Source organism: Calonectris borealis, chromosome 14 (genome assembly GCF_964195595.1).
Source record: "Calonectris borealis chromosome 14, bCalBor7.hap1.2, whole genome shotgun sequence".
NCBI classification, from domain to species: domain Eukaryota; kingdom Metazoa; phylum Chordata; class Aves; order Procellariiformes; family Procellariidae; genus Calonectris; species Calonectris borealis.
Window position 1 is genome coordinate 5,452,093 of NC_134325.1, and position 24,459 is coordinate 5,476,551.

General features: G+C 39.2%; 1 protein-coding gene across 5 annotated transcripts in view; it reads left to right on the plus strand.

Annotated features, from left to right (window-relative positions):
• Positions 1-24,459, plus strand: part of SERGEF (secretion regulating guanine nucleotide exchange factor) — a 159,211-nt gene that overhangs the window by 4,770 nt on the left and 129,982 nt on the right. For 4 of the 5 annotated variants that reach the window (XM_075163072.1, XM_075163073.1, XM_075163076.1 and 1 more), the window contains exons 5-8: positions 943-1,003; positions 1,803-1,916; positions 2,218-2,280; positions 5,678-5,836. In XM_075163072.1, the coding sequence (XP_075019173.1) occupies positions 943-1,003; positions 1,803-1,916; positions 2,218-2,280; positions 5,678-5,836 (397 nt within the window). The remainder of the gene's footprint in view (positions 1-942; positions 1,004-1,802; positions 1,917-2,217; positions 2,281-5,677; positions 5,837-24,459) is intronic. The other variant, XM_075163075.1, reaches the window with a different exon arrangement.

The window sequence follows — 24,459 nt, forward strand, 5'->3', positions numbered from 1 at the left end:
CAATAACTTCAGAGCAGAAACGATTCTCAGACAAGAAATTTAGCCTTGTGGCCCATGCCAGATACTCCTTTGCTTTTTTTTAATGTAGGAGAGGAAGGACAGCTGATCCCCTAGGTAACCCCTAGTGAATTAGGGGTTAACTCACCTGCTGTTTCTGTATCCTTGATGTTTCCTGGGAGCATCATTCCAGTATGGTGCCTTGAAAATGGTAATATTGACAGTGCTGATCTGAATCTGCGTCGTCCCTGACCATGTGGACCATTCATCTATCTGGAATATTTTCTCTTTTGGTTTGTATCCTGTTAAATGCTTGGGCTTGATGCCATCTGTTTTAAATAGTGTTACATCTGTGAGAAGAATAATAAATTTGCAGAGTACTCGGAAGCGGAGAAGTGCCAGAATTGAAGTACCTTGTGCAAACTTAAGTCACTCATTTTATGCATGCGTGACTTGGTATAGTCTTCATTTGCATGATCACATTGGGCAGCCTTCACTGGTGTAGGTGGTACTATCAGCCGTATTGTTTGTGATCAGAGCACGTGGTAAGACTGAACAGCTTGATGGAACTTATTACTGCTTGTCACGGGTATTTGCTGCGGAGGTTTTGGTGTAATTCTTGAGGAACACCAAGTTAAAATTAAGTAATAAACATATCTGTATCGCCAAGAAGGTTCCTTTTTTCATGTGATGATATTGACTGTGGCTTTTTATTTATTGCCACAAAGCTGTACATCCAGTTGCTTTGCTTGATTTTTTTTTTTTTTTGGAAAATGTTTCCACTAATTTTCCTTTGTGATACAATGTTGATATGCATTGTGACATGCAGGCTGGAATTGCGAGAACTATTTTCATAGCGTTCCATTTCTGCATTTGGCATATTTTGCTCTTAGAGTCACTAAATGCAAAAAGCAACTAAAATATATTTTTCTTTTACTTGAGTAGTCCCTCAAAGAGAAGGTGGTGGAAGTTGCTGCAGGACTGAGACATGCTCTTGCTGCTACAGGTAAATATGTCGTCATTCCTGTATCACTTCAGTAACAAATGGAATGGAGTTTTAATGGTTTGGAGGAGGAGAGGGGTGGAAAGAAGATTAAATTTATTTTAGTTTCTATTTATTTTTTTTTACAATTGAGGATCAACAAACTACACATGCTCTTTTATTTTGGTTTAATTTTACATGAACTTTAGTATGGGTTCTAGGTAGTGGAGTCTAGCTGAAGATGCAAAGGAGATGCTTGGAAGAAGAGTGGGATCTCTGGTGCCTGTATGAATACTGGGAACTAAGCTACCCTGAGCTCTGCGCACAGTGGACATCTTGATTCAGGGCTAGGTCAAGTCTCTGAAAGGTCCTGAGGAGAAGACAAGTGACTTTACTCCCTCAGTGTGCTGGACTGCACAAACAAATTAGCATGAAGAGAAGGAAAGGGCAGAGAAAGGGCAATGAATTTATAGTGATAAATAATTTGTGTCTGTTCCTGAGGCGCTACAGCTATGGGACTTCTGTTACTGAGTCCTCAGTAAAATCCTGATATAGGCCTCAGAGAGCTGAGATAGGTTGCTTAGTATCTTCGTAGTTTTCTTACCTGTATAAATGACACTACAACTGTTTGTTGCTTGATGACTTCACCAGGGTTATCCATGTGTTTATGCAGTATGTTTTTGGCATAAAGGTCTTTTAAGTGTAATTTGAATCAGTGAAAAAGAAGTGAATGTACCTTTAAAACTAATGAATGAGTTAAGTGATTTAGTTGGTGGTTGATGTGTTTTAATCTCTTTTATCTTTTTTTGTTTACTCTGGAAAGAGAGCGGTTTGGTGTTTCAGTGGGGAACTGGCATGGCGTCTCGGGCAAAGCGTGCAAACCAAGGAAAAACCCTCCCCCTGTTCTTGACAGCAAAGGAGCCCTGTGAAGTAACAGGTAATCCAGGAATCTGATTCCTTTGTAAAAGTGGGTAGAGCAGAAATATAATTTGGAGTGACATGTAACATGCTTTTATTACAAAGCCACTTGGTATTATAAACATGTAGTGGAGTATCTGAAGGGTAGAACGGGCGTACAAGGTCATAATCTATGGGGGAAAATGGTAGTGAGTCTTGCAATGTCTATGGCCCAAAAGCAGAGGCTTTTGTTATAAAATTCATCATCAGTCTGCTACACTTGATACAGCTCTGTTTTATGTCTATGCATGAAATGATAACTGAGACTAACTTTTCCCTAGGCCTGGAAGATGTAAAGGTGAAGAGGATTGCTGCAAGTTCCTATCATTCGGTGTCACTCACAGGTAGGCCTTAGGTATAGAAGTGAAAGTCCTTGTCTCCGCCGATAAAGGTTCCTGTGCTTTGGAAATGTTTGTCAATTTTGGTAAGACTGCGGGCCTTGTTAGTGCTGGTTAATTGTTTTGTAGTAGTTTTGGATTCTGAGAACTTTTTTTTTAAGAGCTGGATTCATGTTTTGAATTCTCTGAATTCTGTGTGGTTTTTCTTGGGGTCAGGTCTGATTTAGCCCTTACGGGTAACTAAGGGTCTGGGCTCTTAATGGTTAGAAACTCTGAAAGGATTTGTGGAAGCACGTGGTGGTATAAGTCTCTGGAGCTGCAGCGTGATGCTGCAGTGGGTAACTCTGGATGGGTGAGTGCTGGAACCAGTGCAACCCTTTGTCTGTGGAGAAAGGGTGTGTTAGGTGGTTGTCCCAGGGAAGATTGCTGTGGCTATCCTGTTTCTGCTACGAGAGCTAATGCCGCTGCATGGGGCTGTGCTGTGCAGGGACATGAGATGGTCTGGAGCTATCTTAGGTGGCTCTAATATAAGAGTGTGCAGATCTGTGTGAGGTAATGTAAGAGCACAAGGCTTATTTAAAGCAGTAGGAAGTTGCTTTAATTGCTTTGGCACTTCTTTAATGTCTGCCATTTGTTCTTTGATCTTTAGGCAGTGCTCCCATGCTGGGATATTAAGTATCCAGTAATAAAAGTCTAATAAAGAGGTGGTGTGGTGGTTTTTTTTTTTTTTTGGCAGACTGGGAGAAGGGGAAACAATAGCTTTTCATGCTGTAATCTTACAGTTTTGAAGTGTGGAAAATATATTGAACCTTATGAAGACAAGTCTTTGCCAAACTTTATAGGAACAAGTTCTTAGGAAATATGCAGCCATCTGGTACCTCTGTCATCATTAAATGGAGCACTGGAGTATTTGCTTATGCAGATCTACAGAGATTTAGTTGTATGGGGAGATGTTACAAGATGTAAATTATATTGAATTCTGAGATGCAAAGTGTATGTGTGATTAGTGAAGAACAACTATAAGAACAAATAGAATCTACTTTAGCTAATTAGCACTCTGTATTTAGAGAGTGAACAGAGTATTCTTTCGTGTTTTTGCTTTTATTTAAGAGAGCAGTCTATTTGGCAGCAGGGGGACCAAGACTAACAAAGTAAGTGCCGAGGATTTTAATAATGTGATGCTATTGCTGCCCTTCATCCTAAAAGATACTTGTTATTACTTAAAATACTTTGTATTTTAAAGATACTTGATATGGTAAAGAGACTACTGCAGGGTGTAGTATTTAAATGGGGACTTTTTTCCTAGGAATTTCTCACACTGTGATGCAATTTTCTTTGGCTCAGTTTCATGAGCCACCTGCTGGTAGGATGCCAAACACCTGCCATCAGGCAGGTTTTTGACACAGGCAGGGTTGTTGCAAACATGAATGGCAGTTCCTTTAAAAAAAGGATTATAGTCTACCTGTACCTAAGCATTCCTGAAACCTCCAGTGATGGGAATGTGGTGCTAAGTCTTAGTGTCTAAGTTTTTGTTAAAACCTACTCAAGAAATGAGATGAGGGTTGAGCATACGACATTTCCCAGGATAAAGGAAATGCAATTTCTGGAGAAAAAAAGGAGGTGACAGAGGCAGTGCGTATTTATTGTGGAAACATGAATGGCCATAATGTTTTTCTTTGTTGAAACAAGCTGTTTCTGTCATTTCTTTTTTTGCTCTCCAGAAGGTGTATGTACGTCACTCTGGGAAGGAATTTGTCAATTTTAGTGGAGAATTCGAATGAAACAATTGCTTGATTTGTTTTTCCTTTTCATTTCAGTTGTGTTGTTTTATTGAGGAATGTGGGAAGTCCTGAGGATGACTGTCAATAATCTGTAGCTTGACAAGTACTGACTTTTTTCTGCCCTCTCTTTCTCTCTTGTTTTTCACCAGTACTATAGTGAAATTCTCCTGGCTTATTCTTTCTGTTACTGTTACCAAACTGAGATCATTAAATATATTGTAGCATAAGTGCTACTTTTTTTTTTTTCCTCTGAAAAATTTACTTCTGTCATGCTGCTTGTAAAGAGTGCTGACCTGAGACTTCCAGAAGCCTTGAGTGTTCTAGACATGTGCTCTGAACGCTTTCATGTTGCAAATGATATGGCTTCCAGTCTTTCTGGGCCCATGATCATGTACTTCATGTGTGCAAGATTTATTTCTTATGCTTGCAGCTTGTACAGGGTGGCAAAGGACTTCAGGAGGCCTGACGCAGCTCATGTTCTGTGAAGGGTTTCTTGTGGATTATATTTTTGTAATATGGAGGCCTAGAACTTGGGCGGAATGATTTTGTGCTGAAAAGATTGAACTAATGATAGGTAATATCTGCAGAAGGACTCATCTGAACAGTCATCTTGTTACTGTCAATTGGTCATTAGGCTGTGAGCAGCTCCAGCTTGCACCAGTGAAACATATGAAGCAATGTGGATGTTTCTGTAAATATAATTATCCCTGTGGGTGGAATCCTGGAGTGTGCATTTGCACAAATCCTTATTCTAGAAAAGGGGTGGGGGAAGATGAGTAATTACTTAGAGAAGTCTCTCACTAGTTGTCTAGCATTGTTTTGAGGCATGATAATATTTTAATTTTGCCTTGTGATGGATGGTACCTGCTTTAGTTTTATGTTCTTAGCTGTGTGTCACATTCCTTTAGGAAGTGACTGAGCAAGGTGAGGCAAAGAGTGTTAGACTGTCCCTGCTTTGGGGGGTTTACTGAATTTGCTCAAGCTGAAGAAGGCGGAAGAGTTATGAGCAGAGCTAGGAATCTGTAGCTCTCGTAGAGAGGCTAGGAGACTGTAATGCAGAGCAGGAGCAGCCAGCCAGGCTTTGAAGAGTCCTAGATACTGGAGGGAAGTTAAATTATTTGCTTCAATTCAGAAAGTTATTTACTGGACTGAATCAAAGCTTTGGGGTGGAGGTACAAGCCGGCCTGCAAGAACAGAGTAGTCTGAGAGGGACTGCTCAGTGAGTATCCCCAAGATGCTTTGATTTTTTTTCTCAGAGAAGTTGACTACTGTGGTTAGTTTTCTAATAAAACTTGGTCTTTGCTATAAACATCTTTCAGTCTTCTTTGAGAGGCTCACGGTAGAAATGAGGTCTAGGCAGTTTGACCTGAAAGCTTCGGTTGTTTTGGGGAGTCAGTGTAGCCCTCAGAAAACAGGCTATGTTGTTAAAGCCCTTGCAAATATTTCTGATATCCTAGTTACAGGGTGCACACATGTGGTAAAGAGTGGTAGGAAAAGGCATACAGTGAAAACACAAATTGAATGAAACATTGTTCTTTCCTCAGCATCACTGAGTTGAGACAGAGCGTGAATCTGGTGGTGTATATCGCTTTCAACAAATTTTACTTCTCTGTCTATTGTAGATGAAGGACACCTGTATGTCTGGGGTAGCAACAAACACGGGCAGCTAGTGAGCAAAGAGATCTTTCTTGTTGAGCCCAAGAAGATTGAGACTCAGTTTTTCTCACATGACAAGATTGGAGCAGTTTGGAGCGGCTGGACCCACTTGGTGGCACAAACAGGTAGGATATCTAAAAAGCAGCAACATATGGCAGCAAACCTGTAAATTGTCTTCACTGCATGTAAATAGCATTCTTTCTCACTGATACTGATTGGATGCAGAGTTTTGCAGTTTCACTGAGCAGTGCTTGTCTCTTGAAAATGATAAGGACAGACATCCTTTGGCTTCTGTCCCTGAGTTATTATTGTGCTTATAGATTGGAGGGCCTAGCATCTTCATAAATGCAGTAGCACCTGCATGTAGGCACTAGAGGGATGCGGCCTCTCTGCATCATCAGGTTACTGGAATACTGGAATGTATATGAGCTTCTAACAATCATTCTGCTGGGTGAGTTGTGATATCTTCTTTGGAGAGAAAAGAATTTGGTGGAAAACTTGCTTCTGAAAATTGAGAGGTAGGAAAATATGGCTGCAGCTTCCAAGACATGTGACTATATTTGGCAGGAAGATACGGGCAAAATTCTTATTCAGGACACAGGAATTAGGGAGGGGGGAAGATCATCCTGAGCAATTGTCTGTGTGAAAGGTGTGGGGGCATAGATCTGTACCATTCCCAGGTTACCTGAGTATTAGCTGAGGATCTTAAGAACAGGCATAGCTGAGAACCCCCTGCTTCTGCCATCCCATTTGAGAAGACATGGTCTCATTGCAGTAAGTGAAACAAATTACATGGCTTTGCACAACTGTACTAACCTTTCTGTACTTCAAGAGTGAGCCTAGCTTTTCGTGCTGCTCATCTTTAGTAAAGTGTTTTAAGGACAAATAAAATCATGTGTTCAGAAGAAAGTCAATAAACTAAAATAAGCTGGCTTGTATGTGTGTGCGTGTTTGTGGTCAAACCCAGAAAATATTTAGAAAAGATCGGTAAAAAGAGGCATCATTAGGTTTGAAGAGCATCCTCAGAAGATGAAATGAAAGAATATTTTATGTTGAAGCTGTACCTTCCTGGGAACCTTTCCAGTAAGGACAGGGTGTAGCCCCCTACATGCAGAGGGCTGTAGGGTTAGAGTCTTTCCTAGGAAGAGATAAGAGGAAGGTTGTGTAGTAATGACATTCACGAGTAAAAGGATGGTTCATCTGATGAAGGTCACTTGAATGCATTTGTATTGTTGCTCTGTTGTGAAATGCAAAGGCAGGAGAGAAAGGTAGATGAGATGGAAAGGTAAGACAGACACCTGAAACTATTTCGTGGTGTTCACGTGTGAACAGTCTGTGCTATTTGCTTCTCCTGTTGCACACTGTGTGTTGTGGTAGTTAAGACTAAGAAAATGATCAAAGTCTTCCACAGAACAGCCAGAGTTATATTAGCAGGGGTAGCATATGTGCATTTCTGCTTTAAACTGCCAGGTGAGGAAATGAAGAGTAGATGAAAGCATTTTTCCTAGAGTCACATTGGAGATTGAAGAGCCTGTTGGTCTGTCAGGATACAACCTGTTTGTTAGGAAAACTGCAGAAGGGGCCACAGATCTGTTATTGATATTTAGTGGGTTCTGTAATTATGGAACTAGTTCAAGGAGTGCTTAGCCTTCAGCACGGGTAGTTTTATTTAAATGGAGTTCCACCATGCCCAAAGGTCAGCATGTGCTTAAGTGTTCTATTAAATTGGTGCTGTAAATCCTGAAAGAGTCACACAGTAATGTCCCTTGCTCTGTGAGAAAAGTGTCTGTTTTAATTACCATATACTGTGAACTCTTGGTGCTAGAATTTGGGGATGTGATGCATGACTAGAAAAACAAATTGGTTAAGTGTTCTGTTTCATAGCATTCATTGTTTGACATTAAAGTACATGAGAGAAATGTCGTGTAAAAAAACCTGCATTACTCTAGCTGCTTTCTTAGCTATTTAAAAGAAATGATTGAACTCTGATTTTTAGAGGTTGCTATATTGAAAATTTCAGAGGTGTAATCAGTGCTACGTGCTGCTTGGAAACTTTTCAGGTGGAGTAAAAGAATTTATCTCAAAAGTTATAATTCTTGAATAAAGTGCTTAGTGTCACTCTCACTGGAACAGAAATGGTAGAAAAAAGACATTAGTCAGGACAACCTAATTTTTAAAAGAGGGTCTTGTCAACATGGTTGCCTTGCTTCACTATTTCTTAATAATGCATACCCACTAAGTAAAACTTCCCCAAAGTTTTAGTAACTTTAATGTTTCACTTAGTTGATACTTATCCATGGCCATTACAGAAATGAAGTGAATATTTTAGTAGGTGATTTTAAGAAGAAAAAAAAAGTATGTCGAGTGACTAGCAAGGATTTTTTTTTGTGAATGCTTGAAAGGAATTTAAATAAAAATAGGCTGACTTTTTACATCTGCATTAGAAACCTGGCCAAGTGATGCAGTGGTGTAAGTTATTGCTGAAACTGAATTTTATGTATTTAGAATTCTAAATCTCTTCGAAAGTCAATGGATCTGAACCTAAATCATCATTTTGAATGGCAGCCTCTAGATACCAATCAGAATCTCATGGGATTCTCCAGGGTTGCTCAACTACTAGACATAGTGTGAGCTAAGCACTTAACTGTTTCTGAAAAATCACTTGCTGCTTGTGATTAAACTTGCAGCTAAGTAAGTGAAAAATGCTGCCCACTTGAAAACTTTTCCCTGCATGTAGTTCTTCCTCCATTATTTTTACCTCCTTCTAGGAAAGGAGGACATGCTGCTTCAGTTTCCTGGTGCTGAAGTCACATAAACCAGTGGTCTCTAAACTTATTGATTGTGCACCCCGATCAGTAAAATTTTTTTTTGAGCACGCACCCCCAATATATTTATACTTATTTATTTATAAATTATAGGCACGTACCACTGTAATATGTTATGCAAACTATAAAACATGCACAATAGAAATTTTTAAAAGGATGAGATAAAGATGAAATAAATACTAATTAAAATACTATTTTATTAACTAAATTAAAACCATTAATAATCTATTAATAAATTAAAATATTTATTATTTTCTTCTTGCCCTCCAGTGGATTGTCTTGCGCACCCCAGGGGCTGCATGCACTCCGCTTTGGAGACCACGGATATAAACAATTCCTGCTCAATTTACTTTGGAGAGTTCCACAATTAGTGGAAAGGAAGCAAAATAGTGACTTTTGGACCTGGGAAAGTGGAAGGAAGGGATATTGTAGTATGGTGCTTCTCTCTGTTCAGTGTGGAAGGTGGGAACATACTTTAGAACGACATTGCAGTGTATAGGGATTTTGCTGCATGAAAGAATGGATAAGTTTTTTCTAATTGATAGTCTCACCATGATGCAAAATTTAATAGTTTAACATTTATGTTACTGTGTCTGAAGTCTAGTGTGTTTTCCACAGAAGGTAGTGGAATTTTAAGAGACCATTGCAAATACTTAGAGTTCTGTTTGGATTTTTTTTCCCAGAACATTAATCCTGGTCAGAGTAGTAATAATAAAACATTCATAATTGCAGCTGTCTTGACAGTAAATTAAAACTTTTCTCATTGGAAAGACACAGGAAGAAACTGCATGGATAAAAGCTGGACACTCTGTTCACGCGTAAATTCACAAATTCTGCCATTTCAAAATTACATTTTGATCTTTATCTGCCTGATGAGGAGTGCTTGACTGCAGAACTAACGGAACACTGAAAAGTAAATGAGACAGTGCTGCTGTTAAAAGCAACCATCTGGAGGAATAGTGGGCAGTTTCATGGACACAGTGGTTTGACACTTTTAAAGTGAGTCCAAGTGAGTTACCAATTTTGTTATCAGAAAAGAAGGAACACAGCATAAATATTTCCTTCTTCTGTATTAATCTTTGCCTCTTATATAAACTAGCCTGTTTAAAAGACTTGCTTTGTTTTTCTTGCATGCTGTTGGCAAAATTTTGCATTGTAATCTAAAGCAAAACACATGACTTTTTTTTTTAATTTCTTCCCCACTCTGTCCTTACAAGTGATTTTAATTGCACCTGAAATCACTTTAATACCCACATCTCTTTCATATGTTATATTCTGCCTCATTCAGCAACTGTTCTGAAAGTCCTGTTTTCTGTCATTTCTCTTCAGAGTTTGGTCAAGTCTCTTTACATTTCCTGTTGTTTCTATCGTAAAGCAGTTCAGATTCAAGAAGTTAATTCCTGAGCAATGAATTGCTTGACTTTAAAGACATTAAGGAATGTTTTTGTAGGATATCGTGTTTTTCATCCTCACCCTTAACTGATCCTCATCAGCTCCAATTCTTTAATTCTTTTTAATCGTACACTAAAATGGACTATTTCCATTGTGCACAATCTTACTGTAAAATAACACTCAAAATCCTTCAAAACAGACAACTGTTACTTTTTCTGCCTTGATTACTGATTCCTACAGAGGAGAGACAAACAATTAGGCTTTGTGGCACCACTAGTACACCTTAAAAATAAGTTATATTATTCTGCTACTAGCGGTGGTCGTAGCCGATGATGGTTGGTCCAAAAAGATTAAGGTTGAGAGACCCTGGTTGCTTTTTGTTCAGGTCTCTGACGATAAGATATGAACTTGTTAGTGTCTTTGGTTTGGTTATTATTTTCTACATGAATGCTTGTATCGAGTGACTTTCAGGTATGCTTTTCAATTATGACAGGGCGGTACTGTTATTGCTCTGCGTGAAGGACAGACCAGATGCATTCTTCTGGCCTTGGACTCCAAGCGCAAGTATTGTTCTCTTCAGGTAACTGCTCTGTAAAATGGCTTGCTTCCTTTCCAGCACTGTGCTTAATGGCACAAGGTGCACCACTGCAGTATAGGTGATATTATTTTTGAGTAATAACGAGCAGCTGTCTTGCATCGCTCTGCTTAACAATGTCAACTTTAATTTGTGGTCCTTCTCAAGTTGATACAAATCCTTTGAGGGTAACTGCTGAAAGAGAGGTTATTGCTTAGATCATTTGAAAGAGAGCTAAGTTGTGGCTTATAACGCTAAAGATGTAAATTAGGCTACTTTGGGAAATGGTAGAACTGATCTGGCTTGAAGGCAAACCTAAATATAGCAAGAGAAGTTTGTTAAAGACTTAGAGGTGAATCATCAACTTCAATTCAAAACAAGTTATTTTCTTTTTAACTGGGATGCCTAATAAATAAGCTTTCTTAATCTGGCCTGTTTTATTATCTAAGTATTCTCCTGAATACATTCATTAATCTATTTTTCATGTACCATTACATGAAATGAGGCCTTGTTTGAGCTCAGATAAAGAATTCCAAACTCTTTCACCCAGAAGTTACCTTAAAAATGCAGTGAAAATGGTATTTTTGCTGCCTATGCCAAACTGCCTACAGCTAAAAAGTCTTGGAAGAACAAAATGCCTTGACATAGTCTGAATAATATTCTGAATCCTCATTCCAAATGTGCATCTGAATTTGTGCATCTTTGAATGTCCCTTGACATCATGTCACGTAAAACCACTCAGAAGTGGTCCGACATGTTAGTGACCTACATGGTAAAATAGAACCCATCTGTTTTTTCTGAAGCAAATGAAAATGTGTCCCTCCAAACACCGAGAGCAGACCGAGGGAATATTTCTAATTAGCTGGCCTGAAAAGGAGGTTTCCTGCTCTACTTGCACGTGTGCACGCTTTCTCTGATGCCCATCACTAGGTAAAATTGTCAGGCTTTGCTGGTCAGTGATGCAGTAGATGTGGTGTAACTGCAGGGAGGTGAAGTGGAAGGACGTTGCTCTCTGGCACCAGGGCAGTGCAGTTTCAGCCCACTAGAGGTCCTTTCCAGTTTTCTTTTGAATCAGACTCGGCAGCCTTCCTCGTACTGGGAAGCATGCTTTCTTTGTCTTGAATTTTTCAGCAGCTCCCTAGGACAGCAAATACAGATTTTTATTTTTTTTTTTTAAATGCTTGTCTGTGATACCAATCAGGCATCTGTTTTATGGGGACTCTCCTTTCCTCTTTTTAGCCACTATAGCTGGCAGTCAAATGGTTTGAAGCCCCTGACATTCTTTTTAATGTGAGGTATTTCATTTGGTAGGATGCTGGGTTTTGGGAAAACAGGTAAAATACTAGAAATTAGCTAAATAAAAAACCTGATAGGAACCCCCGAACTCCTTTGAAGCAGAACCTGCAAAATGAGTATTTAAGAAAGAAAAGCCTTTGTCCATCTGCCTCGGGCTAAGTAAACTCTAAATAAAATCTGGTAAATGCCCTTGCTTTTCTATGGTCTTGGTTCTATGGTTTTGCCGTGCATGGTTGTTCTTACCTCCTCTTTACAATGCTGTAGCTTGACATTAGGAAGCAGTGGGAGCTTATGCTTCAGAGCCTTTCTGTTATGTTCCTTGCTGTCATAATAAATGCTGTCGTTGTTGTGCACTGTAAGAGAAAGCAACAAAGAATGTCAGTTGAAGATACATAGATTTTAAAGCAGAAATAGCTGCCACAGGGGAGATCATATGAGTTATTCCAAAGTAGGCTGTTGAATTCTACCTGTATGCCCCAGGATTAAGCCCAGTAATTTTTGCTTGACAGAAATGTAGCCTCTAGAAGACATTCACCTGATGTTAGGTTTTTTTCTTCTTTTTTTAAAAGATGCTGGGTTGCAGGTCCAGTGACTGAATTGGATTGCCACTGGAACCACTGTAGTCACCTGGTTTGCACTTACACTGTGCAGTATTCTTTTGATTTGGGTCCAGGCAGATCTGACTCTGCTGGGATGCTTTGAGAGAGTGGAAGGTTTGCCTCTGCTGTTGATATTTGTTCCAATGCTGAGACTCCAGCTTAAGACAAAAAAGAAAAATGGCAAAGTGAACAAGAGAGGCAAAGTGAAGGCTGAGCTGAGATCGTTAATGGAATCTAACAGGAGAATGTTGCCAGCCTTAAGCCCTTGTGGCACTTTATGTGTTTGTTCAAGGGCTTTTTAGGAGCACTTAAGGACCCAAGCCGGAAGGTCTATTAAATACCAAAATCTCTCAGGTTAGAATGAGCAGAATATAACTTTGGCCCCTGAAAACTGTGAAGCTTGAGAGAGAATACGTAGATCATGAAGTAAGTTTTTAGTGCATGTATTGCATGTGTTTTCAGTTGTCATCTCTTTCTGAGTTTACACTGGTGATACGGTTGATGTACAACATATATATCTCACATAATGACCGATAATGGAACTTTTGGTTACATTAAAAAAAAAGACTTTAGATGCATCTGGTTTTGGCTGGCAAATTTTAAAACTTCAGGGCCTATCTTGAAAGTCTTCCACTTGATTATAAAAGGTAGAGCGTGGAAAGGGGAGAGAAGGAAATGCACAAGCTTGGGGACCAAAATTCAGAAATTAAAGCTTTGCAGAAATTAATATGGGATCTCTGGGTAATTAACAGTCTGCAATAACAGGATTAAAGATTCTAGGTGGATATGGAAATTGTCTCATTTTCTGTATTGTCATCAAAGCTGGCTCCTTGTTCAATCACAAATCCATCTCTCACTGCTGTTTCAACTTCCGAGATAATTATTTTTAAGCAAAGTTTGTACAAGCCGCTGAAGTAGGGGTTGATGGGACTCTTGTAGTATGGTACTCAGGCAGTCTGTTCCTGGCTGGCAGCCTACTGGGGGACAGGGAATGTACTAGCTCTTCCAGGTTTTGGGGTGACATTTATGGCAAGTTTGCACTCAGTGGATGCTCTGAAAATTGAAAGGTGTCTGAGAGAGCACATATGTAAAGTAAAATTGAGCATTCACTTGACATTATATGGATACACGTAAGATTTACAGGTGTGAAGTCAGTGTTTAAGTCAGTTCAAGATGTTTAACATACCTTAATCTTATGTGTGTTGAGTTCACATTCTGAATTGGATTAATTTTATGTTTTTGAATAGAGACATGTAGGTAAGTAAATACTTAAGCTCTGCAAAATACATGTGTATAAACTATCAAGTGTTCTGGAAACTTGTGGGAATTTACTATTTATTTTCTGTGAATACATAATGCAGAGAGTTGAATTTTGTTAAGTAATTTATATGAAAGGAATCTTTTCTTTTGGCAGAAAGTTACTTTCCAGTCATGAATCATCCCATTAATGCAAAACCTTTGAGGAAGACACAGTAAAGCTAATGAACTGGTGCACAAAAAGTTTTGTTTTTTCTCAAGAACTACAGCTTGGGCAGCCCTGTGATAGCTTTTTCTTCCTATTTGAGGAGGGAATGTTCTCACTAGAAGGAGCTCCTCTTTAGGTTAATCCTGTCCTTTTGAGAGCTTTGAAGGCAGATGTCCAGATTCCTCACATGGTCTTAAACTGTTTCTTTCAGTAATCCAGAACTCTGCTCGATCGAGATTGGTTTCTGTTGTTGCGATTTGATCATCAAGTCTGCTTTGCCTACAGGAACAATTGTTTTGAATCCTCTTTACTCTCTGCTGATGGGAACAAACCTTGATTTCCCCCACCCTGAGCTGAGGAAATTCCATGGCATCAGTCTTTTATAGGTGCTTAGAAGAACAGCCAAGAATGAAAAGCATTAGTGACTTATGGAAGCTGTGTTTTCCTATTCCTGGCATCACTTTTCCTACTTTTTATTCAAGCACGGCCCAGTCTGTATCGCTGTAGCCCCAACTTTGAGACTTTTGCAAGGCCTGGTGTATACAGATTCAGGCAGTCCTCAGGAAGGAACCTTCAGTGGAAGGGAAGACTCTTGCAAAGATTAACTTCAGAAATGTGCAGTTCTGGAGTTGGGGTACAACACCCTCCTTTCCCCAATATTTAGCAAAGTTTAACCTTCTTGCCTTCAGCAAGGTACAGTAAGATCCTTTGTCTCCTCTGTGATCTTGTGCTGTTGGGCTGCCTAGGTTAAACACCTTCATTTTAATTGAGGGACCTCGTAGAATATGCTGTGCTTTACTTTGCCTTGGCAGCTGAGACTGAGGTTGAGCAGGTATCCAGGCCTGGAGAAAATGTTAGTACTCAACTATGGAGGTTGAAGTTTGGTGTGTTTTCATGTGAGTAGATTTCTTCCTTCACTTGTTTTGGACCTTCTTTTGGACCTTCATGGGATCAAGGAGATGGTCAGTCTGGTAGATTAAATCAAGAATTAACTGGAGAGGAAAAACCAAGGAAACTCAGAAAACCTGAGCTAGTGACCCAAAGAGCCCTATTCCTCAGCAACTTACGAGGTTTACATTGTTGTTATCTGTTCCCAGGGTTTTGATGGGAATTCTTTCCTCAAGCAGCAAGGAACTGAAATTTACAGGCAGTTTATTTATGGAAGATTTCTGCAAATGAGACCTAAGCAGCGAAATCCTGCAACTACTTGTCTTTGGGGAGGATGGGGCGTGAGAACTTGCCAGGGCCACTATAGAAGATTGTTCTTTTAACTGCCAAATTGCCACTGAATCTCGGGGAAGATTTTCTGCCAGAAGATAGGTCTCAGTAAACGGTGAATCTTCTGTGTGTGCTCCCTTGAGGCACGGCAGATTTTATCTCCAGCAGCTATGGCTCACCAGCACAACGGGAGCCTTGTATTACATCCTACTCTGTGTGTCAGCCCTTCTTGTTTAGTTCTGTCTTACAACACAAACATGTTTCTTATATATATATATTTTGTTCTTACTTTAACAAGAACTGAATAAACAAAACCTGTGGGCTGGCTCTGGCTTAGAGAGTCTCTTGTTTTTTCGTGCTTTACAGTATCAGCTTTTGTTTCCAAGTCAATGAATTTTTAGTTCACTGAACATTAAAGCATCCTGGATTTTATTTTCAAATTCGTATGGATTTGAGTTCTAGATAGCTGTAAATAGCTAGAAGGGATTGGCATTTTCTATGGCTTCATGAATTGGCATTGTTCCTTGGCTTTATTTTTAAACTTACAAAGTTAGACAGTGTGTGTGTTTTGTATACGGCTTGTGATTCTACACTCCTGTTTCTGCTGCTCCCTGGTGGGGGTTACTTCTATGTGACTTTGGTAAAAGCCTCGAAGAAATTCTTTCTATGGTTTGGTTGCCAAGGAGGAGACTAGGTTCAATGTGAATTGAAGGTACATTCTGAAAGATTAGTATCAAGTGTTCAGTTGTTCATATGCAAAGCTTTTTCACAGAACCTTACTAACAACATCTTTTGAGTAATTTGTGTTGTTTCTTTGGTCACTCTCCCTCTTTTGCCCCTCCTTGTTCTTAGTAACTTTCAGTTGCTGCAGTAAATAGTTGTGTATGCCATGCCATATTACATCTTTTGTATGTGGAGAGAGAGGTGTCAGGAAGATGCTAAACTGTCACTAATTTTGATTGAAGCTATTCATTGTAAAATAGAAATACCAGTGATTGGCAGTAAGGGCAAAGAAACATCACAATATTTATTTGAAATTCCTCTTTTAAGCTATACTGTGAGTATATTGGCAAATGGAGATTCAGATGGTCTATGGAGAGTAGGATTTAAATGGATTTTTGGTAAATTTAGCTCATGATAAATGCTGAGTGTTTTTAGCAATAATTGTAAAACAGGAGGAGAACAGCTATGACGAATTTTGTAGATCTTTTCTGCTCATCTTATGTGTGTGGCAGCCTATAGAATGCCTCTCCCACAGCAGAAGGGGAAGATACAGTGCATAAGGCTAGTCTATCCACTTTTTCCTGGCCCTGACTTCCTTTCATGCCTGCTTAGTCCTGTCCAGATGTATTTTAGTAAGTACTTCACGATTGGAGGAGTTTGGAGAATGACTTGGTCATCATTCAACATTACATTCTGGGGCTTTTCTAACGTAGACCACATGTGGGGGAAAAGGGACTATGTTATATTGAATTTCTCTCCTTTTTTTGGTGCCATATCCTCTCTTTTGCTGTTGGAAATAGTGATTGTTGTGGAACTAAGTAATGCGAGTGTCTGTCCTAACTCGAAGGAACTTTGATCTTTAAAAAGCTTTCAGAAAAATGAACCTTTAAAATGTGGATGTGGTATAGATTTTGTTCAGGTCATTAGTGTGTGAGATAAGGGATTCATTACTCCTTTTTTTTCTTTTTTTTTTTGTTTTTTCCCTTTTTGTTTGTTTTCTTTGGTTTCTGTGGTTGGACTGCTGCAGTTTATGGCTAGCCATATATTTAGCAAATGTAATAAACAAGGTCGGATACATTAGCAAGTATGTGGAAGATTATAGAGAAGAAAGTTCTAATGGGACCTCACTGACAACACATGGATGGTATTAAGCAGTGAAGGATACCAAGAAGAACAGACCGAGAACTGTAGATTAAGTTGAATTTATGAAAGAATGCAAAAGCTAAAAGGGAAGCCCCTGATCCTTAGCCATTTGAAGACAGGCTTAGCTGATCACACAAAGGTAATTACTTGTGTGACAGTGGCTTTGGTTGTCTGTATTCCCTACCATTCCTATCAGAAAACAAAAAAATCTATTCCTGGTTATGATGTGTGGGCCATATCTGTGTTCTGTTTCTGCTGAAAGTCTTTCACCTGGACTCTCGGCAGTGGTAGCTTCCTTTTGTGTTATTAAATAATACCTTCTTATGGTGCTTGTATACAGGAAACCCGTAAATGTGGTGTTTGTTCTGTTTCAGTATCCTATACCACTAGAGCCAATTTGCAAGAAGAGTTGTAGTTTTAGGGGGCTGAGAAGGGCAGCTTGTTGGCTATGAGCTATTTCTTGGGGTTTTTACTTTCTCTTATTGTTTTTCCCTTAAAACAAATTAAACTGTTGCAATTGCGATGATGATATTTCTCTTGGAAACATCTCCCCTTTCACAACTATTGTGTAATCAGGGTACAAAGCTGATACAAATTTCCTCTGAAGAGGAAAAATTTGACCATGAGTGTCCTTGTCTTTCTGGTTCTTCAGTGTACTTGTAGCTGGAACTGTTGGCACTATCTGAGCCACTTGCTCTTTTGTTAAAATATTTCTGGTTTTTGTGTTAAGCCATTTCTCCCGAATCATACTGAAATAGTTTCATTCACATTGTACTAACATCTCTGTCAATTCACCTATTTGAAGCTGAAAAGAAGCTAAGGTAAAGGCAAGAGAAAATGCACTGCTCTGTTAACTTCTGTCATAAGCTGCCTCCAAGTTCCACATTCATAGGTATTACAGAGAAAGATCCAAATGTGGAATAAGTAACTGACAAGACCATTGCTGTTTGGTTGCTGTTCTGACAGGCTGGGCCAGAGACTATAGAACTTGAGTCACTTCTTTTCTGCCTCCCAGCTTTTAATTCAACTTCTAGGCTCCCATGTGTTGAGGGCCCCAGCAGCCATCCATAGTGATGCTTCTTTATCAGGCTCCGTTATTCAGCAACAAGCATGGACTGGAAGACTGGGTTAGGGGTTCCTCCCTACACCCCTTTCCAGCTGAGAAATGACGATTTCATTTTGAGTGTTGAACGTTATCACATCACATGACATAGTTGCGTGTAGTGGAATGATGATGGGATTAATTGAAATTCCGGCAACTCAAAGCCCTTAGTAGCGTAAAGAATTCATGTGAAACAGACAAACAGTGAGAATTTGCGCTTCAGAAACTTTGCAGTTGTGCAAAGCGGGTATAACATGGTCTCAGACAAACAGAATACCTAGTAAGGTAGAAGTGCTTTGCGCTCACTTTGCATAGAATAAACAGCTGGAAGCTGAAACCGATTGTTACATCATAGCTGAACTAATCTGTATGGCAACGGATTGCCAAATACAGTGTATATTTACGCTGCTCTCTTAGTTTTGTTGGTCTTTGGACACATGTACAAGAGAAATGGCTACTGTGTTTTCAAATAACTTCATTTAAAGCTAAGCATTTACTAAGCTAAGCATTACTAAGCTGAACTGCTGAAAGAAGCTGCCTATGTGTACACAATCTGTGCATGTATGTGCATTGATCTAGAGATCTCATTTAACCTTAGTAGCATTGTAAGACTTAAATACTTGTTTTCATAACCTTTAAATGACATTTCCTGTTTAGTAATTAATTATTCAGGCTTAATGCTTGCTAATGAATCTTACTATTTAAACATAGATAATGTGCTTTTTAAGAGCTTAGTGGCAGTTGAGTGCTTCTGAAAAACAGTACATTTCGGGACTTTTTCTTAAGAAACAAAAAACAAACAGGAAAAAAACTCCCACAAAGCCCATCTGGCTTGTTCTTTTCATGGTTACCTTGAGGTACTTTTCAAATAGTGAATTTGAGGTAAGATGCTATAGGATACAGGAGATATATCCACAGCTGTGAATTTTGAGTACCAGATTTGTAGTCTTGCAGAAGGGCTTTTTCCCCTTCTTTGATACTTGGGAAGTATGATGAGATCTTCCAGGAGAGTGTATCCACTTGCTTTGTTTGGTAGCTAGACTGGTGGCTTTTATTATTCCAGTTGTGAGGAGCCATAAAACAATCTAACACAAGTCTGTGATGAAAAATTTCAGTTGGCCATATGTACTTGTTACATTGTCCATGTTTGAGTGCTAGGAATGACTCTGTGCCTATTGTAACATGAAGTTGTACCTCTGTCTTAACAAAGTATGTGCAATGGGGTATTTTCTGGTATATGGGGTTTTAATTTTTGTGTATTTGTAAGCATTCAGCTGACTTAGCTGGATTTTTGAGTGCTCTGAAAATACCATGACTGACGTCTATGTTGTAGCACTTGAGTCCCGTACATACACAATTGTGGTTAGCAACTGATATCCTTTAACATTTGTTGTGTTCCTTAAGCAAAATCAGTTTTCTTTCTATTTTTTTTTTCTGTGCTGCTCTGTGGCTTGATTTCCATAAAAGATTAATGATTTTTTTAATACAGCCCATGAAAAATATTGCTTTGCTTATAAATATTGTTGAAATCTAAACCTTATGATTAATTCCTACTATATAGTAGGAATGTATATTGGTTTTGTTTAACTTTGAATTATGTTGGTGTTGATCTCCAGATCAGTTTTCATTTTGGCAGTATATTTTGGATGCTCATTTTTTTTTATAATTATATGCATGGTAGCACAGACTGTGAGGGCACTAACACCACGTAGCAAGATTAACCTGCTACCTTGAGAAACTTGCAACCAAAAGCTAAAGAGGGCCAAACCAACAAACTTGAGGAAGTCCAGTGAACAGGAACAGCTGTCAGTAGGCACTGGATGTACCTGCTCAGAGGCATGGCCCAGAGCTGGCCTCCAGCGGCTGTGCGGCAAGCTCGTGTTGGTCAGTGAGGCTCAGTCTCAATGGCACTGAAGAACAAACAAATAATTCCTATCCCAAGGAAAATGTTGAAGGGGAGTTTGCAAGCTTTTTTGCACACATTTGTTCTTTTTTTAAGTCCTCTTTTGTGTAGGAGGAGAAGGAGCTGTTTCAAGTCCAGTTTGTAGCATGGTAGTTAAAACTCAGGTGCAGCTCCCTCTGTTTTTTGTAGTTCCTATTTGAACTTCAGTGCAAAGACTGACTCTCAGTGTAGGTACGTATATTCTGTGTGGATCCCAAACACCTGAGATTGAGATCTGCAGATGAAGGGGAATTGCATTTATCTATGTCCCTTAGGATGCACTTTAGGTTTTGGGGATGTTCTGTTGGATTTAAGAGCTTATTTAGTTCAGGTCTGCTTTATTCTCTGTCCAGTATTATGAGGAACACAGTATGTAATGAGAATAAAGTAATCATAATAGTTACAAGTTGCCTGTTTTGGGACAAAGACCTGGATGATAAGAAGGTATTAGCATCTGATTCAAGCAGAATAGAAACCCTAGGAGGGGTGGAGTTCCCTTAGATAACTCATTCTCACTTCTACTTGGTGTCATTTAATTAAAAGAAAAATTGTACAAAACATTGTGAAGACAAAGATCTATTCAGGGACAGTTAGTTTTGCTAAGATCTTTTTATCATGAATATAGGAAATCTTATTTTTCTAGAATTTCTAAAAGCTTACCTTTACAAAGCTGCCAAAAATATATGTACAGAACTCCTCTAGGAAAATGTCTTCCTACTTTCCACCCCAAAACAGTAAGCAAACTGAAAATCAGTTTGGCATTTTTCATCTCGAGTTTTGGACCTTATAATAGCCAATGGTTGTTTTGTCGGAATTTGCCTGTACACAAATGTTTTTTCTTTCAGGCTTGTGCCTTCTAGTGACACAGCCGACTAGAGCCAAAGCAGTTCATTTAAAAGAAAGTGGACAATAAAACTGCCAGAAGAGGGTATGGGTCAGGCTATGGGGACAGTATAAGGGTGGTAGTGTGGATTACTAGAATTTCGTCTTGATTGAAGGATCATCCTGACAAGTCACACAGGAAGGTGTTAAATTCTTTTGTGCTTGTCTCTTCTTGCTTGCTCACCTTGCTAGAGATTAAAAAAAAACCCACAACAAACCCAAAACACTGTGGACATGCATGCAGGCAGAAGCTGATAGTTGAAACATAACAAACTGCTGATGTGTCTGATTTAAAAATCTAGGGTAGTTATTTGAAGTTTCTCTAATCCACCAGAGCTGTGTTGGAGCAGTGTTCGTCAAAATCAGGTCGCCCCATGCCCTTGGGATTCAAGTCCCTGCAGTGAACTGATCCTCTGTAGACACAAACTTGACATGTAAAATTGTTTTCCGAGTGTCTGATTTTTTTAAGCTTTTCACTTCAGAGCAAAGCAATGACTCTTCCCCACCTCTCCACCTGCTTTAGAGCAGGAGGAATCTCATGGTATCTTTACCAGCTGTCCTATCTCATTGTATTCTGTGAAGCATGAATGGGAGGGTACTGCTTCTTTCGATCAACATCCTTTTCAATGTCAGGGAAAAGAAGGCCATGAAGAGCCAGTTCTTATCTTCATTGTTGTTCCCTTCTTACTCCTAAGGAGAAAAGTTCTCTCTTTCTCCCCTCTCACTTTTAAACCTAAAGCCCTCTTATTAACAGGCAGCATAGCACATCAATACTTACATTACAACTCTGTTCATGTACATACTTAGGTAATCCTTAAGCATAGATATGCTGGCACTGCAAGCAAATACAGATGCTATAGTTATACAGAGATGGTTGTGGACAGTTATTGCTTTATTTGGTAAACATCAGAAGTAAATCTCACTAGTAGAATTCCCTCCTTGCAGGGAATTTCAGATTTCTTTACAGGAGGGATTTGAATTGCATTCATTGTATTTACATAGGTAGTAACATTTCTAAAATGTTTCTAAATTTTTAGACTTCCAGATCTAAACTTCTGCCTCATGCTCTGTGTCCTGTAGCTCTGAAATGCTGGAAACATGTCACAGTCAGTCTCTTAATATGTGAATTCTAATGAGTTAGAGGTCTGAGCTGGAACAAGAAGGCAGGCATCAAAGGGAGCTCTGCTAGCTGGTTAGCACACTCATGTAGATGATGGAATTTTTGGGGGGCATAAATGGCATTTAGATACTTTCACCATTATGTAGCTATTTACACCTTTGTCCCCTCTGTCCCTGCAGTCTCCTTGATGTTAAGCATCTTGCCCATGCATAGTTGGAGGTGGAATCTTGTGATTCCTGCTCCCTGCCCCACCCCCCCTTCTTAAACTCAGTCTCTCTTGGGTGTAGGGAAAAATGGGGATAATATTCCAGAGGGAATACATCACCTTATTGCTCATTATTCATCTCTTGACTTCAAAGGTCATGGATTTTCCTTCCCATCCTCTTTTAGACTGTTTTGTTCCTCCTGTTAGTGAGAATGCTGCAGTTACAGCTGCTCGTTATTTGAGGTGAACAGCCCACTCTGTCTTAGTCAATTGTAGTTGCTGTTCTAATGGTTCTGACTCTGAACAAGCGGGGTGATCTCCTGGGAGGCTCTGGAGGTGCCATAGTTGGTTTTGTGATACTGTTCTGTTCTTTGTGCTTTATTTCTTAAGAACAGCACACAGTTACGGTTGAACTCCATTGGATGTGGAACTCAGCTGCTTTTGGAGCTGCTGAGAAAGTTAGAGCCATTTAGCAAGTCTCAGGATTAGTCATCTATTTTTATAATGCTTCCTATTTCATTGTAGGTATTGTGACTCCTACTCTTCAGAATCATGCATGTCTGAGGCTTGTTATCTAGTGAAGTCTCTGTGCAAATGGTCTCTCAGTATTTGTTCTTGGGAATGCATCTTGTGGACAACAGCAGAAAAGCCCAGTTCTTCTTCAGACTGCCATTCCAGAGCATTTCTTGTGGTATTTCTGTGTCTGTCTTTCCACAGCATGCCCTCGAGTCTTTTGACAAGGCAAATGTTAGCACTGGGAACTTAATTACCTTCACTTTGTTTATCTCTTGTAGACAGATGCCTGTTCCTTCTTAGATAGGCTCAGATGGCAACAGGATATTGAGAGTAGCAGAATCACTTGCATTCTCCAAATTAGGCAGATTCACAAATGTTTGCAAGATTGGAGGTATAGGTAATGCTTTTCTTAAAATGTTCTAGAAGACATGGATATATTGTAATTTGTAATCTCTGAATAAGATTTCCTGTAGCACTGTACTGTATTAAGTCTAATGAAATAAGACTCGGACCTTGCCTCAAAGGGGATAAGTGCCTGAGCAGTCCATTTACAGACAAAGAGGAAGGAAATAAGACACAAGAAAATAATTATGAACAAATAAAAGCATGTGCGTTGTGTTATAATAGTTCAAGGGTGTTGCTTTTTTCAAAATGGTGTCCAGAAAGGATTGAGTAAGTGCTTAGAAAGAAGTATCTATTCAGTTTTCTGGGGAATGTTAGAGGAAGAGATGCTGAACTGCAGAAGAAAGGAAATTCCAGGTTAGGGACACCTATATGGAAGAAAGCATATAATAGTGCAGAAGGGCATGGAGATATAAATATAGAATGTCAGTAAAAGTGTATGACTCATACTGCTGTAGTAGCATAGTGCAGAATTTATTTGCAGAAGTACAGAACAAAAACCCTATGGTATACTATGATGCATTTACAGATAGTTTTCCATAGCTGGTTAATGTTTTATGCATCCTGCTTTTTTAGAGGCATCACTAAATTGTGCTTTGATTTTCTTTTTTTTTTTCTTCTTTTTGTTAGGACTTTGTTTTTAGATGAAGAGTTAGGTCCTCTATTGAACCTTGAATGCAGCAGTTCTGTTTGCTCTGTAGAGATGAGTTAGATTTGTTTTTAATCATGTAACTAAATTTAGCCAGCAATCTGCATTTTAAAGCATTGCTATTAAAAGTCTAAAAGTGAGATATGTATCGTAGTTTGAATTTAAAATGAGCCAGAGGCACAGCTGGTGAGGCAGTCATGACTCTCTAATCATGGGTGGAGAGAAATGAGAAGGGAATTTTCTCATCTTGCAGGATGAATGCAAAGTGTGATAGGTGCTTTAACATCGCCCCCTGCCCCCACCCCTCTTCCCCAGCTTTGTTTCATGATTGCATGGACTTCATGACCTGCCCCCCCCCCCCCCCCCCCCCCGCATTTTCTTTTTTGAGCCATATATCTGTTTGATACCAGCAGCATGAACACAATTTTACAAGCATTTATCTTCTTACATTTTAATTTTTCTTTCAGTTTATTCAGAGCTTTGTATGGTACTTCATGTTTCTAGTCTCTCCTCTAAAAGCAAAACAAAAAACCTTTATCCCATCTAACATCCAAACCCAGAGGCAGGACTTCCAAGGTATCTTGAGAGTCTTGAAATGTGCCATACTCCAAAGTTATTTTTGTCCAATCTTTCAAAGCAGTGAAGCATGCTATTATGTATGTGAATAATCCCATTAACTGAACGTTGCCCATCTT